The sequence below is a fragment of the Empidonax traillii genome, unplaced genomic scaffold, assembly GCF_003031625.1.
Source record: "Empidonax traillii isolate 1590-97213 ecotype Southwest subspecies unplaced genomic scaffold, ASM303162v1 scaffold170:size2694500, whole genome shotgun sequence".
Classification (NCBI taxonomy): domain Eukaryota; kingdom Metazoa; phylum Chordata; class Aves; order Passeriformes; family Tyrannidae; genus Empidonax; species Empidonax traillii.
In genome coordinates, this window is record NW_020955363.1 from 1,157,056 (window position 1) to 1,171,738 (window position 14,683).

General features: G+C 42.2%; 1 protein-coding gene across 2 annotated transcripts; it reads right to left on the bottom strand.

Annotated features, from left to right (window-relative positions):
* Positions 1–2,576: 2,576 nt before the first annotated feature.
* Positions 2,577–14,075, bottom strand: SCOC (short coiled-coil protein). Of its 2 annotated transcripts, none has more exons than XM_027885708.1 (4): positions 13,903–14,075; positions 3,973–4,047; positions 3,801–3,884; positions 2,577–3,195 (listed from the first exon to the last, which is right to left on the bottom strand). In XM_027885708.1, exons 1-4 carry the CDS (start codon positions 13,964–13,966, stop codon positions 3,053–3,055), a joined length of 366 nt encoding a protein of 121 aa, XP_027741509.1. In that variant the 5' UTR covers positions 13,967–14,075; the 3' UTR covers positions 2,577–3,052. The 2 variants fall into 2 exon arrangements, with proteins under 2 accessions (XP_027741509.1, XP_027741510.1); XM_027885709.1 differs by having other exon boundaries at positions 3,973–4,044; positions 13,903–14,033.
* Between the last annotated feature and the right edge of the window lie 608 nt (positions 14,076–14,683).

Sequence of the window (14,683 nt, forward strand, 5' to 3'; positions counted from 1 at the left end):
GACAGAAGACATCCTTCTGCACATCAGCTTACTTGGATTTAGTCTTATCCTGGTTATTAGGGGAGAAATATGAGAGCTTTGGGGATTTGAGGCTCTAGATGTAGAAAACCAGGCAGAAGGGGAACCCCTGTCCATTGATAACTTGTAATGTTGAGATTTTACCCACGGTTCCTGTGCATCATCCATTTATATCCGAACAGGAAAAATACTTGATCTTGCTATCATGGCTGCTTGAAAGAGCTTTAAATTAACAAGGTGATGACTTTCAATTCCAGGGTGCCTTGCTATTAAAATTGTCAGTCATCTTTGGAACTCCGTGAGTGTCAGACCTCCACAGCCTGCTCTCCCACTGGCTACACTGTAGCTTCATAAAAGGTCTTACTGAGGATGCCAGATAACCAGACTGAATATTTTCTATATGCAGGGAAGGCCAAATAGGACTGAGGCCCTTTTATTTACTCACAGCTGAAGCTACTCAGTTGGCATACACAGTCATGAAGGTATGATGAAGTAATAATTCTGGTTCCTGTCTAATGTAGAGCTCACCAACTAGTGGAGGAAAAGGTAATTATTCCTGTATTCTAACTTGGCTTAAAGGCCTCCCACATGGAGAGGTGCAAGTTTTAGCTTTTTGACTACACTGGATGCAGTCTGCCAATCCTTTTTTGATTTAACCAGAAAAGTAAGATTCATGGCTGAAAACAGCAAGTCAGAAACTGAAACCTTGCTGAAACTAGATTCATTAACCCAGGTTTAATCTTAATACTTGGTGATTTCATCTAGTCTTCGACACAGTTCAGCTGTGTAGAAACCATTAAGATGATGGGAATCCCTACTACTTTTCCGCCTTTCGACTACATATAGCTGTGAGTAGTTTTAGGGTTTACAAATGTTAAAGCAAACTAATCAAGACAAATCAAAAGTTTTTATTTAGTGTAAAGTCAGAAATACAACATCTTTAAAATGCTCATAAGTTAAATGAAGGCCACAGTAGTGGGATGTAAAATCGCAGAGAGATGAAATAACTACTATATACACACTGATGGATAAAGTATCACTATCCAATCTACAATACAAACCCGGGATTTTAAGATTACTTCATCTTGGGAAGTTGCTGAAGTCTAACAAGCGCATGCTCTGTTACCAGGTGAGCCCCTACAGTGCAGATGGAGATGGGCAGTGATGTGGCTTTAAAGCTACAATGGCTGTGATGCGATGCAACCTTTAGAAGTGCTTGGTGTGACTGTTCTTTGTTTAATGCTCAAACTCTGGACTAGCCATGTGATCTACTCTACCTGCTAGGATTAATTTAGAGTTCCAGTAATGTGAGAGAGTAGTCCATAGAAGGTTAAAAATAATTTTAAATGTTTACAAGAACCCCATGACGCAAAGAGTACCACCCATTTGTGTCTTGGTGGGCAAAACATTTGTCATCATTTGGTTTCTTGAGCCAGACTTGTAAACAGCCCTCAAGAGCAAACTTAGTGTTTTTTTGGCAGTCTTTTGTCTTTGCTGACACTCCAGTGAGCGCTGTAGAGCCATTTTAAATGGGGAGAAATGGAAAACCTCATCTTTTGGAGGGGGGAACCTCACAATGTCAACTTGCACTCAAGACACAGCAGTGCTTAGCTGCCAAGAAACTTGGGGTTTGAGACAGATTTATCCTACTATTCCACTGATTAATTCACAGCTAGGTTGAAAGAGATCCTTGAACTAGTGGTTTCCTTTTAAAAGGTCAAATACAATGGCTTCATTACTGAAGAGATACTCAGTTCCAGCTAACATCCATAAATAAGTTTGCAGTGCTGCTGTATGGCAAGATGAAACAGATGCAACTAAGTACTGATAAAACTTACATCATTGTTTGTATTTCAGCTTCTGCTCTGCCTTAATACTGATTATGCTGGACGTGCTGCCTCTGTGGGAAGTGCTCAGTCCCCTAATCTAGGCGAAGCTCCCTTTCAAAACCTGCCAACAGCCAAGCCAGTAAAACCAGCACCTTGACACCAGGCACTGCTCAGAGCAGCACGGCTTTGAGAGGCAAAAGCCACCTTTGTTCCACTGCAGCCTTCTGCCTTGCGTGTTTTTATGCAGTGCCTCGAGAAGCACTTCACAAGCTCAGGCTCTGGGGCAGGAAAAGAGCTGCTCTGAGGCCTGAAGCAAAGACAAGTTTGGCACTTCAGGAGGAAAGTAAAAGGTGGGAAGGGAAGAAGACTTCTCAGTTCCTCACTGCAAATTTTTCATAATGAGCAGGAGGAACATTGCCGACCTTCTGTTTCTGAAAAGCTCATCACCCAGGTTTTTAAATAACTTCACCACACAACTGAAAAACCTCAGGAGGATCATACATTACAATGCTGTGCCTGATCGTTCTTTGAGGAAATGGGAAAGTGAAAATGGTTTCAAGTGTACACATTACAGCACTCCGATACTGCATCAGTTTGGTGTTTCCCTGATTGAGTAGCCATGCTCCTCTTCCCCTTATCCTCCCCCTTCCCAAAAAATCTTAAGTGTTTTCCTGTATGCAAGCCCTACAAACAATGTCATACTGTTATTACTTCACAGAAATGCTTAACTGGTTTGTAGGTTCTTGTTTTAAGTTGCTTTGCAGAGCTATGAACAGTACTACACAATAATTAAATATATCTCATGAAAAAAGTGATGCAATTAGACTGAATATTTTTATCAAATAGGGCTTCAATACAATATTGTAACCTACTTTGCTAGTCAAGAACTCTACCCTAAGACCTCAAAGAGTGCCAGCAGACCTTTGTTTAACCTGACAAACTGAATCCAATTTTAACAAGATATGCTCATTTGTAAAACGAATATCAAAATTTAGTAATTATCTACACTACATTTGCACATTGCTTAATACACAAACTTATGTCTCCTGTCCATGATAATGCTCTTAATTCTGTTTATCACCAAAGTTTATAATCTGTAAGTATCCAGTAAGCCACAAACTAAGGTATTTTAGCTCATGTAGCCTATGCCAGTTAAAACAAAAAAAGACAGCAGCAATACAACAGCATCATCTGTGAGTCAGCCCTTACTTCCTTTTGCTTTTTGTGTCGGTTGTTTGGAAAACACTAGACGCTGACATCAGATTTTCTATATACTGTCCAAGAACTTGGTTTTCTGATTTCAGTTTCAAGTTTTCTTCCTTAACAGCATCTACTCGTGCTGAGAGATCTGCGAAGGTGATATTATAAGAAAAGCATTAGACACTATTGCATGCAATAATGAATATGTTCTACGGGCCTATATCAGACATCACACCTTTAATGCAGGAAACGTTACCACAAGGTATTATGCTAACATAGTAATATGCTATTCGTTCGCGAAGAGACTGGCCATTATTATTATTTATTAATATGCTAACATTCTGCTAATAAAGTTTTACCAAAAGCCCATTTTTCCTGTATTATTTTGTAGTACGGTGTTTGGATAAACTTGGTAAACATACTCCTGGCCTGTATCTTTATTATTTTCTTGAATTTTTTAATTAAGCTACCGCAAACTGAACTACTTGGAAACTGACTCAAAGATGTGTGTCAGGTAATAAGCAACAAATTACCGTATCGCCCCTCCTACTTGATGGGTATTATGAGTCAAGCAAACACAGTCTTGCATAAAGAGGAAGGAAAAAACCTAGTTCCAAGACCTCGCCTATGTACCTTCAACTGCTTTGACATACTTCTGGACACTGTGGCTAAGGTAGAGCAGAGCAGTGAGGTTCTCTTCTTTTGCTTATTACTGTGTGCTTGTAAAAAAATCTGATGTGCCAAGCTGCTAACCTTCAAGTGTGTGCTGCAGTTCCAAAACTTGATTAATAAGCCGTGTTTTCTCTTCTAATTCCACCTGATTCTCAGCCTCAACAGCTGCAATAAATCATGAGAGTTTTAGTGCAACCTCTGCAAACAGCTGGAAATAAGTAGAAAGAATAACAAGAACATTAAGAACTTATACCATCCATGTCGGCATTCATCACTGTAGAATGGGCTCTTTCCACTTTCGAAGAGCGCTTCCTTGAGAGATGCTCTGCTTAAAGAAAAGAACACGGAGGCAAACTGTTAATGGAACTGCTCCCATATTTGGATTTCAGGTGCATTTTTCTAATTGGCAGTGAAAGGCCTGCTGTACTTAAGGCAGAGGCACATTCCTTACCATTCTTCAATTGTTTTTCCTAGGCCCTTATGTGGTATGTACCTATGGTTCTTCGGGTAACTGTGCTTCTGTTTACAAAAATAACCCATCCGGATGCCTCTAACGCATTAAGATATCGCCGTCCCAGTGATGTAATTGCCGCCTTTCTCGGCACCGATCATTCTGGAATTGGCTATTCCCGAACGCAGCAGCGCAAGGGCCCCGCTTTGTCGTCTCCCCCCCCTCTTCCTTCGCCGGTGCCCGGGCCTGCGGGACAGGCGTGCCTTCTCCGGGGCTCGGCGCGTCCCCAAATTCCCGGCCCCATCCCGCCCGTGCCGGGGCCGGGGTGGAGGCAGCGCCGCAGGAGGGGCTGCCCCGCGGGAGCCACACGGCAGCGCCGCGGCCCTGTCCGCGACCCCGCTCACCCGCCTCTCCCTCCCTCTGTCTGTCCGTCTGTCCTTCCACCCACCGTCCCGGCGCTCCCTCCCGATCTCCCGGCGCTCCCAACCTGCCGCCTCCCCGCGGGCTGCGCCCCGGCCCGGCCCGGCCCCGCTCCGCTCGCTCCGCGCCTGCGCCGCGTGGGGGCGGGCACGGGGCGGGATGCGGGAAGGAAGGACTGACGGATTGATGGAGGGATGGGTGGATGGATGGATTCCGGCGGGATGTGGCGGGGGAGAGGCTACGCTCCCCCCCCGGCCGCAGTTTGTGCCTGACTTACGGGTCGCCTGAGTCGCGCCCGGCCCTTTCCCGTCAGATCCCGCCGAGTTGCCAATAAGATAATGAGAGTAACTAGCACGAAAGCGTTTAAATTAAATTAAAGGAAGAATGTTTCCCGCTGCGAGGGTGGTGAGGTACTGGAGCATACTGAAGTCGTGGATGCCTCATCCCTGTGTTCAGGGATGAAGCTTTGAGCAATGTGGTCCAGTGGAAGGTGCCCCTGCCTGTGGCAGTGGGGTTGGAACTGTATGATCTCTAAGGTCCCTTCCGACCCAAATCAGTCTGTGATTCTAAGTAAATGTCAACATTAATTCGTTCTGAGCTCACACACTGCCGGTGTTCAGAGCAGTGGTCCTCAGCAGCCAGTCACTCTGTGGTGTTTTCAGAAGAATTCAAGGAAAGGGATCTGTTCCCTGGTGTAATCCCTTCAGATTTACGTAGGTTGGTAAAGCCTGAGGAAGGTCAGAGAAAACCAATAGTGTGTGTGGCTGCTGTGAACTCCCAGGTGCTCATATGTGGAACTCTGGGAGAGAGGAGCCTCCCGGCTGGAGTTCATCAGGGTTTACCTGTGCCGGTTCAGTGCCACGTACACCTGGCTTAGCTGCTTCCAGTCTGGCAGATCAGCAAGCCTTTTCCACAGCAGTGTCTGGATTATTGGTAATTTAGCTTCTTGCTTCTGGATCTCACAGCATGAGAGATCAAATCACACAGGAACCTAAGGAACTTCATGGAGTTACTCTCACCTAATAACTCAGTAGTTCCAAAACTACACTCCTGTCTTTGTTCTTTCCCTGGTTCCCTGGAGGGAATAACGTGCTGCACAGGGTCCTCACTTTGACCTTACAGCACAGTCTGTGAAAGGAATGAGAAACATTCGTGACCCGAGCTAATTTTAGTGGCTTCACTGAAGTGACTGCACTGCATAACCTGTAGTACCCTTGTTCCATGTAGTTTGAACCATATGTTGCAGTAAAATATATCCATACTGTATCCCTAAATTGCAGGAATATATCTAGTCATAAATAAGTAATTCGATGCTATGCAGATGCACGGGGAGATAAAGGCATTTGGGAAGTGAGCCCTCTACTGTATTTAAGTACACTTCAGAAAGTGTGTATTTCTAATATCTGCATCTTCTGGCTGCCTCCCCGGTATTGCTATCACTGTGTTAATAACATTTTTAACCTTACAATCCGATAATTTCATATTAGACTGAATGCTGTTCAGGTTATGAATTATTGTAATTAGAGTCCTGCTGTCTGTCTGTACTGGAAAATGAGTCTGTTGTCAGTTCCACCAGCTAGTATACTCAAAAGTATATCACCTTCTCTACAAAGACTGTTTTAAACAGCAATCCTCCTTATTACTTGGAAGCAGTGCTCTCAGGTGGTTGCTGGGCTTGTTAGTAACTCTCCTTGATTGCTATTTTTAAAATGACAAGTGCTTCTCATACTGTTTTGATCTTGCTTGCTGCACCAGCTATGTGGCAAGCCTGGCAATCAGCAGGTTCTCACAATTCTTTCTAACGAGACAATCTCCAGCACTTCAATTAAGAGGGGGAAAAAAATATGGCCAGAGTCTGCAGGTTCATACAGATGGATGGGGAGCTTGCTTAACTGGTAAGGGACTTGCTTTGTTTTATACTGTAAGCCAGAGGGGAATATTGCAGGCTTATCTTGGGGAAATGCACCTCTCTGCTGCAGAAACTCCACTTTTCTTACTGTATTATTTTCTTGCTGTATATTGTATTATTGACTAAACTGTCCCAAAATGAGCAAAATGGGAAGATCCTTGATGTTAAATTACAGGACAGAATGGAAACTAGACATATTATCTTCTATGCTGTTGTAGCCAAAACAGAAATAATTTCAAGAGCTGCTGGTTTACCTGCTGGTTCCTTTTTAGTACCTGTACCATTGAGGGTTCATTCTACTTTGTGTGGTTGTGGTTTCTGACTGTAGTATTTTCTTTTGATTCTTAACTCTGGTTTTTGAGCATGAGCATGAGGATGAAACTCCTTTTCAGAAGTTAACCTATGTGAGAGGTTTTTTGGTCTTTCTTTACAGAAAATTGTCTTTTTCTGAGCCTCCACTGTCAGCATTGCAGAGGGGCTGTCTACAGAGAGCTATGTGTTACTGAGTTAGTGTTAAACAATTGCACAGAAGCACCCTTTGGTTTGTACTGCAGTAAACTCAGACATACTGGATCTCACACAGTGCATCTTCCTACTCTGAGTGCTTAGTTTGAATCCCTTTTCCCTAGTAGATGAGATTGTGCAGCTGGTACATGCTCCTTGGCCCCAACATTTAGAAACTCTTTTTTTTGTGACCTGGCTGTGTCCCAAATCCTTATTGTGGAAAGATTCATGCACGTTGCCCTTTTTATTTCCCTGTCCTTCATCCCCTGTTTCCAAGGGAGGTATATTTTAAGTACTGGGGCAGCAGGGAGCAACCCTACTGTGCACATCCCTGGTGTGCACAGTCCAGGGACCAAAACTGTTGGATTGATACTGGTGGGTGCGAATTCCACAGAGACAATGCCTAGAACATCCTGTGTTACCATAAAAAGGTTTGCATTCCTAACCCTCCCTCTATTTTCTGGAGCAAAGAAATCAATTCCAGGATTCTAAATATCCCGTACATTAGCCGTTTTAAACAAACAAACACCACACATAAAAACCCCTTGAAACACAAACCAAAAAACACCCAAACCTAATACACTACAGAAAAAAATCTCACAGCCCAAGGTATTCTTTTATGAGAAATCAACCAAAACAAGAGAAGTTTAACATACAGCACGACTCACCTATTGGTTTTTCAAATACCTTACCTCACCTGTCTTGCTTTGGGTAATAGAATATCAGTTAAATTTTTGTGCTCTTTGAATTTCAAGATTTAGGCATTTAGAGTATAACCAAAACAGTGAGGTTCCTTTTATAATGCAGAATGTGCCCTAGGGAAGGCACAGATATGCATAATGCAACACCAAGTTGTGTGGGAGTGTTGATCTGCTGAGGGGTTAGAAGGCTTTGCAGGGAGATCTGGGCAGGCTGGATTGACCAACAGTATGAGGTTCAACAAGGCCAAGTGCTGGGTCCTGCACTTCAGTCACAATGACCCCATGCAGCGCTACAGGCTGGGCACAGAGTGGCTGGAAAAGGACCTGGAGTTGCTGGTCCACAGCTGGCTGGGCATGAGCTAGTGTGTGTGTGCCCAGATGGCCAAGAAGGCCAATGGCATCCTGGTCTGTATCAGAAATAGTGGGGCCAGAAAGAACTAGGGCAGTGATTGCCCCCCTGTAGTTGGCACTCCTGAGGCCACACCTCGAGTGCTGTGTCCAGTTTGGGCCCCTCACTACAACAGAGACATTGAGGTGCTGGAGTGAGTCCAGAGAAGGGCAATGGAGCTGGGGAAGGGTCTGGAGGACAAGTCCTATGAGAAGTGGTTGAAGGAGATGGGGTTGTTCAGCCTGGAGAAGAGGAGGAGGCTCAGGGGAGAGACCTCATCACTCTCTACAATTACCTGAAAGGAGGTTGTAGGCAGGTGGGTGTTGACCTCTTCTCCCAGGTAACTAGGGATAAGAAGAGAGGACATAGCCTCAAGCTGCACCAGGGGAGATTCAGGTTGGACATCCAGAGGAATTCCTTCACAGAAAGGGTTGTATAACATTGAAGTGGGCTGCCCAGGGAGGTGGTGGTGTCATCATCCCTGAGAGTGTTCAAGAAACAATTGGACATGGCACTCAGTGTCATGGTCTAGTTGACAAGGTGATAATTGGTCAAAGGTTGGATGATCTCAGGGGTCTTTTCCAACCTAATTGATTCTATGATATCTGTAGAGTAAACAAATAGTACCTTCCATTTTTGGGGTGTGCTTGGTGTCCCCTTTGGCTGGGGGTGGCCGTTTCAAGCCCTTGTATAATAATTCTTGCTTTTAACAGCCTGTAGTATTTTGTTCTCTCTTGTGTTAGGAAGTGTCGTGTCTTTGTTCTGTAAGTTGTTAGCATGGCAAGTCTTGCCTGAGGACCATTCCCAGGAGAACCTGAAGCAATCTTTTCGAAGTCTGGCATCTGTTTGACAGGGATCTGGCAGCATTTGCTTCACTATGGTTTCCCATTGACTGGGAAGGACAAAATTAATGAGGTAAATACTAATTATATGTAACTGTGAGCAAACTGGCCATCTTTGCTGTGTAGCTGTTTACTTTGAGTCTTTGGAACATGCAGCACGAGGCTGAGAGATGGGGCACAACCTGTGTTCACAGAGCTTTTTTTTTTTTTTAGATTTGTTTGTAAACTTAGTGCTCTCTACTTTGGAGAACATACACCTTATTAAGAAAATGAAATAATATTCCCAAACACTGGAAATTGTTTTCTTCTGTGGAGCAGCATAACAACATTTCAATAGCTCTGTGCAGTTTAAAAGAAGAAATAAGAGTATTCTCTTTGTTACTAGAAATACTTGAACACTGCCCTAAGTTATGTTCCACTTTTTGGTTTACTAGACTGTTTTTACATGTTGCACTAGATTACTCACTTCAGGTGAGTGGATTTTCTCACTGAAGAGTTATAAAGAGAACTCACAAGTTGTAGTGCTGTGTCAGAGCTCCTGATGGCAAAGAAGAAGTGCTAATCCCTTTCTTTATTACTAATTTGTTTTATGTTTTCTAAGGCGTTTGGCTAAAGCCGAGGAAGCATTCATAATATTGTCACTACATTAAATTTATAGCAACAACAAGTTTCACTTCACAAATGCAGTTATCTCTACTTGTACCCTAAGTTCCGGTTAGACCTTCTAAAACTAACTGATGTCACTGGCAAATGGAATTATTTTGTTCAGTTTCACTGAAAGAGCACTTTTTTCCTTAAAATACAACACGTGCACGTACACTTAATAACAAAAAGGTGAGGAGAGGATTTTATTGCCCTGGACCCAGACCCTAAGTCACTGCTGCTAAAACAAATGTTTTCTGACTTTCTCTTTCTGAAACTCTGGTGTACGTCTTGTTTTTTCCATGGCACACAGTGCAAACTAACAACTCTTTGACTTCCTTTTTGGCAGTGTTACAGACACCAGAGGCGCCTGCCCAAGCTGACCAATGACAGAGGTTTCACTGTTCCCCACTACAACAAAAATGTGTTCTTCTCTCCTCTGTCTGAGGAAGGCATTGTACATATTTCTGAGATGAGTTTGCTATTAGAACTGTACTGTTTCCTCCTTTGGCTAGTTATTGCCACAAAGAAAAAGACAAAAAGGAGCACAGACGGCTCAATCCTTTTTCCCTGCAATGCTAACTTGCAGGACCCTTTACATCGAACCTTCATAGTTTTGTTTCTCTGCAGAAATAACAGACTCTGGGGTGGGTTTTTTTCATGTAATGTTGCTTTACACCCAAATTCTCTGCAACTCTTGTTACTCTTTCAGAGTAACCTCAAAAGGCCTTGTGCACTTCCTTGTGCAAATTTACAGTTAGGGACTTCTGTCAAATGCAGAATTTGAGTATTTCTTTGTGCTTTTTCCAACCAAATCAAATGTCACAAAATGAGCAACAACTTTGGCTTACATTGTACTAACTCTTGTCTTTGTCCTTAGTTATTGTGCATGTTTTGGTTCTGCCTTAGGTCCTGAGTGAGAATGAGACCTCATTATGTGACATAACCTGTGAGCACACAGCTGGGATAAAAAAAATGCAGTCTCTTCAGAAAGTCTACAAAAGACAAGCCTCAGAAAGTGATATTTTCTCTTTATCCCTGAAGAGGCCTGGCGTCATAAAGCTACATATAGGTGTATAGTCTATGTATAGGTACATCCCATCCTTTGCAGGATTGAGCATGAGTGCAAATGTTCTTGTTTCTGCTCTGACACCACAATAATCCATTTTTAAAGAGATTGAGGAACTGGACTCTTTGCAGCTCTAGGCTTTGAATGCCAACATATATGACATAACACTGTCCTGTTAACAACACGATCTTCACTGGCTATAGGTTTGCCACCAGATTTTGTGGAAGGATATTTAGCAAGGTTCCATAAAACTTTTATGGGTAACTTAATAAGATGAAAAACTGTTTTGTCTTTCTATAAGTTAGGCCCAAACATTTTGAGGTTTGTATCTGCTTTTAAAAGGATGGGTTTACATGAGAAATGTGGTCATTAGTGCTGGTTTTCTGTAGAGTATTTGAAAAAAGAGTAAGATAATTTCTAGGTGCTTTACAAAGAGGAAAGTGTGCCTTGATTTACTTATTCAGCGTTGATCAGAAGTACAATAAAGAATTTTTTGCAGCTATTGGACATCATCTTACTGTTTTGTTTTACTTCTGGTTTAATTTCCTCTGTGCTTTTGTGTGGGTTGGTTGTGTTTTGAGGGAACTTTATCTAGTGCTATGAGTTTCTAAATTAAAAGGTATTTCTTTTATTAAAGTTGAAAATATTTTCACAAATGCTGTTAGCAAATGCTTTCTTTAATGTCATACACTGTTGATACTGCTATGGAAATACTTATTGAGGAGTTTCTGTCTTCTTACCATTTTGTCTTTGTCTTGATTTACATGGAAGTGTTTTATTTTTAATACCTGCATACTTAACAAATAGAGAAACATCACTATTTTGAAAGAGCAATGGCTATTAAATATTCATGCATTGCGCTCGGTTAATCAGGCTCAGTAACACCTGTTGCTCTGACACAATGGTTTTTCACTGTACTAAAGAAACTTTGATATGAAGGCTTTATTGTGATTATGCTTCAGATTGTGCATATGTAGCAAGTTATTCTGCTTGTCTGTTTAGTATCTTTTCCAGCATGTTTTAAGAAACAGAGGGGAAACCTTTTGCAATAACACATGTGCTCAAGTTGCATGTAAATCATTATCATTCTCAGGCAAAGTCCACTTATGATCTACATACTGCAAGCCTAGTTCCTTCATTCCGTGCTTGAACTTGCTGTTTTCTGTCCTAAGGAATCTTTTTGTCTCTCTCACTGTGTAGATTTTTAGCTTCCCTGCTCTTCTTCGCCAACCTTACAGCTATGAGGCACACCCCACTCTCTTGTTAGCTTCAGTGCCCTGGAGTTACTGTAGTTAGTCTTAACTTCAGCTGGGAGAGATAAGGAAAACTGCTTCCTACAAAATGTATCATAGTCTCTTCCTATTATAGGTTAGGAATTTTCTCACACCTTTCTAACCTCCAGGTGTTGCCATCTGGCAGAAGGAATGGACCCCAGTTATCATGTTCAACATGGAACTTACTGTGTTTACCCTCCGTGCCCTCAAGCTATAAGCCTGCCTGAAAATGTCGCTTATTTTCAGTTATTCTGATTTTTCTTCTGCTTTCTGAGTGACTGTCCCCACCTTCTCACTACTAAGGGAAAAGCTGTAATACTGGTAGAAGATCTTCAATAAAGATGCCTTGTTTATGGTCCTCTGTGCTGTGGACATGAGCTTTCTCTTTCTGACCTGTGTTACTGCAGTCAAGAGTCTGGTAAATCTGAAGTGCTCAGTTTCTGAGGTGCAGTACAGTCCTATTTGCCCTGTTGTTGAGCAGCCATATTTTATAGCAGTGATGTCTTTCAGCGGCGGACTGAGGTGCCCACTGTCAGTAGTTGCTTAAATGAGAGAGTTTTTAACCCCGTGCCTCTGTTTTCTCATGGGTATTACCATTTTCCAAGCTGCAAGGGTGCTGAGGTTTGAGCAGTAAAGGAGGCTAGTGGGTGTTTGCCTTCTAAAGGAAGCGACTTGACTTCTTCTGAAAGACTAAGCAAGCCATATGGCAAAACCACCCTTCTGTGAGACAGGGCAGATTCAAACATATCCAGTATTATGGAGTCATCCCTAACTCAGATGGAGGTTTGCAGCTCAGTTCTAGATGTTTTGCAAGGACAAGACAATCTTGCCACTGAATGTTGCCCCTCATTTGTTCTTGAGGTGATTCCAGCTGTGCAGCGAGTCACGAAACAGTGTCACTCTCATAGGATACCTTTTCCCTGCTCTTCTATACCCTGCTACGGGAAAAGGGTGAGATTCACAGCCAGGAGAACCCTTCATTATTGCACAGCTTGGACCAAGGTCTGCCAAATTGTCTTCTTGTGAATAGTTCAGGTCAACCACATCGTGATGTCATAAGGCTATATGCTGTATAAATTAAGTGCATTCAAATATCCAACTCAGCACTAATATTGAATTGCTAGAAAACTGTGTTCTAAAAATAAAATCATCTCAATGTTTTGCTTGGTGGTTGTTGGTTTTTTTATATAGGAGGTAAATATAGCAGGCACAATAACATTCTTTGTGCTAAAAAAAAAAGTGGGTGGTGGGGAGGGAATAGGACTCATTCATAAATAAGCCCTCATAGCTCATGTAAATTAGCACAGCTCTTTATCAGCCACACTGATGTGATCAAGTTGATACTCTGGCCACACCTTTCTAAATAATTTATTATCAATTCATATTAACTCACTTCTTTTTCTGGTATGTAGAACTGTCCTATGTCCCCCTCCAAGTAATTTTTATTCCATAAATTGGGGAGGAGGGTGGGGCAAGGAAAGCAGTCTTTGTAGGCTCTTTAAAAACAATTAAATGCTTAATAGTGGGAATTTAAATTATCAGCTTATTTCCATTACTAATTAATTTGCAACAGTTCTTGTGTTGCAAGCTCTCACTAGAGTATGTCAAAGAGATTATTGCTCTGTATTCAGGAGGAAACGCCAGCATTATCTGTATTTTATTTGATAGTAGTAACTACTGAGTTAACCTTTCTGTAACACTGTTCCTCTAAAAAGTGAAAGGCTCTGTGTGCTCCATTGATGAATGTATATTACTACATGTTAATATGTGAAAATTGTGGTACCCCGGATACCCCCAAAATCTCAATTCTTAACAAATCACAGGGCTTATTCAACCACACAGCTAAAAGAAGTTTACGTGAAGGCATTTGCTCGAAATACATTGTACCCAGTAGTCAAGATCTACAAATTTGTCTGCTCACACGGTGCTATTGTTAAGCCCATGGATTCTGCATTGTATCAGTAGAGTACTGCAGTTTCTTACCTGAATCATCTGCCAAAGAAATGTTGGTGAAGGTACCATCCTCCTCATCCAAAGGTAACTCCATTTTGCTGCCTTTTTTCCAAAGTTTTTGAGCTGTGTTTTAAGTGTGGCAGTTGTCAGCCATTTCTGAGAACACACGTGACTTCTCTGGTTCAATCTTTAATGAGTCCCACACACAGGTGTTGCTGTGTACTGTTGGCAGCTGCACACGTCTTACTCGGTGTGGCGTCTCCTCTGAACCTTGAGCTCTTTCCCGGAAATTGTTAAGCTGGAAGGTGTCTGAGTTCTAACTGCTTCGTCACGCACGTGCTGAGCAAACACTGTTATTACAGGTTCTTTCTGTAGCTTTCTGTTACTGATGTTCTTTATTTTCTCTAGGACTGCGTATGGAGTTTTGTTGGAGGGGTTTTTGATAGAGAAAAGAGGGGAAGTAAGTTAGTGTTCAAAAAATGTTGCTTTCAGTCCAAGACAGTGCGATGAACAGATTTGAGAGCAACAAATTTAGAATATAATCTTCAAATACTTAGGGATGTGAATGATTTTATTTACATGAACACCTGCATCAAAACCAATCAGGTAAGGGGAGCAAGTGAAGTTGTATACAAAAGCATCTGATGTTCCATCATAGCAGATAGGAGGAAGGAAGAGAAATCAAGTTCACAGAAAAACCCACTTTAATCATCTTGTTTTGCTTCTGAAAGAATGTTGAACATAGTTTGAACACATAAAATAGAAGTTTTCTGAATTTACAGTTTGCCTTTCACAGTTTTGGGCCTAATCT

What these genes read in the sequence shown, in the direction of transcription:
- SCOC (XM_027885708.1), bottom strand. Translation starts at nt 13,966, where the DNA reads ATGGAGTTACCTTTGGATGAGGAGGATGGTACCTTCACCAACATTTCT. An exon ending in TTCTTTGGCAGATGATTCAG is followed by an intron (nt 4,048 to 13,902) that starts GTAAGAAACTGC and finishes CTTTTCTTTAAG; the next exon opens with CAGAGCATCTCTCAAGGAAG. An exon ending in GATGAATGCCGACATGGATG is followed by an intron (nt 3,885 to 3,972) that starts GTATAAGTTCTT and finishes GATTTATTGCAG; the next exon opens with CTGTTGAGGCTGAGAATCAG.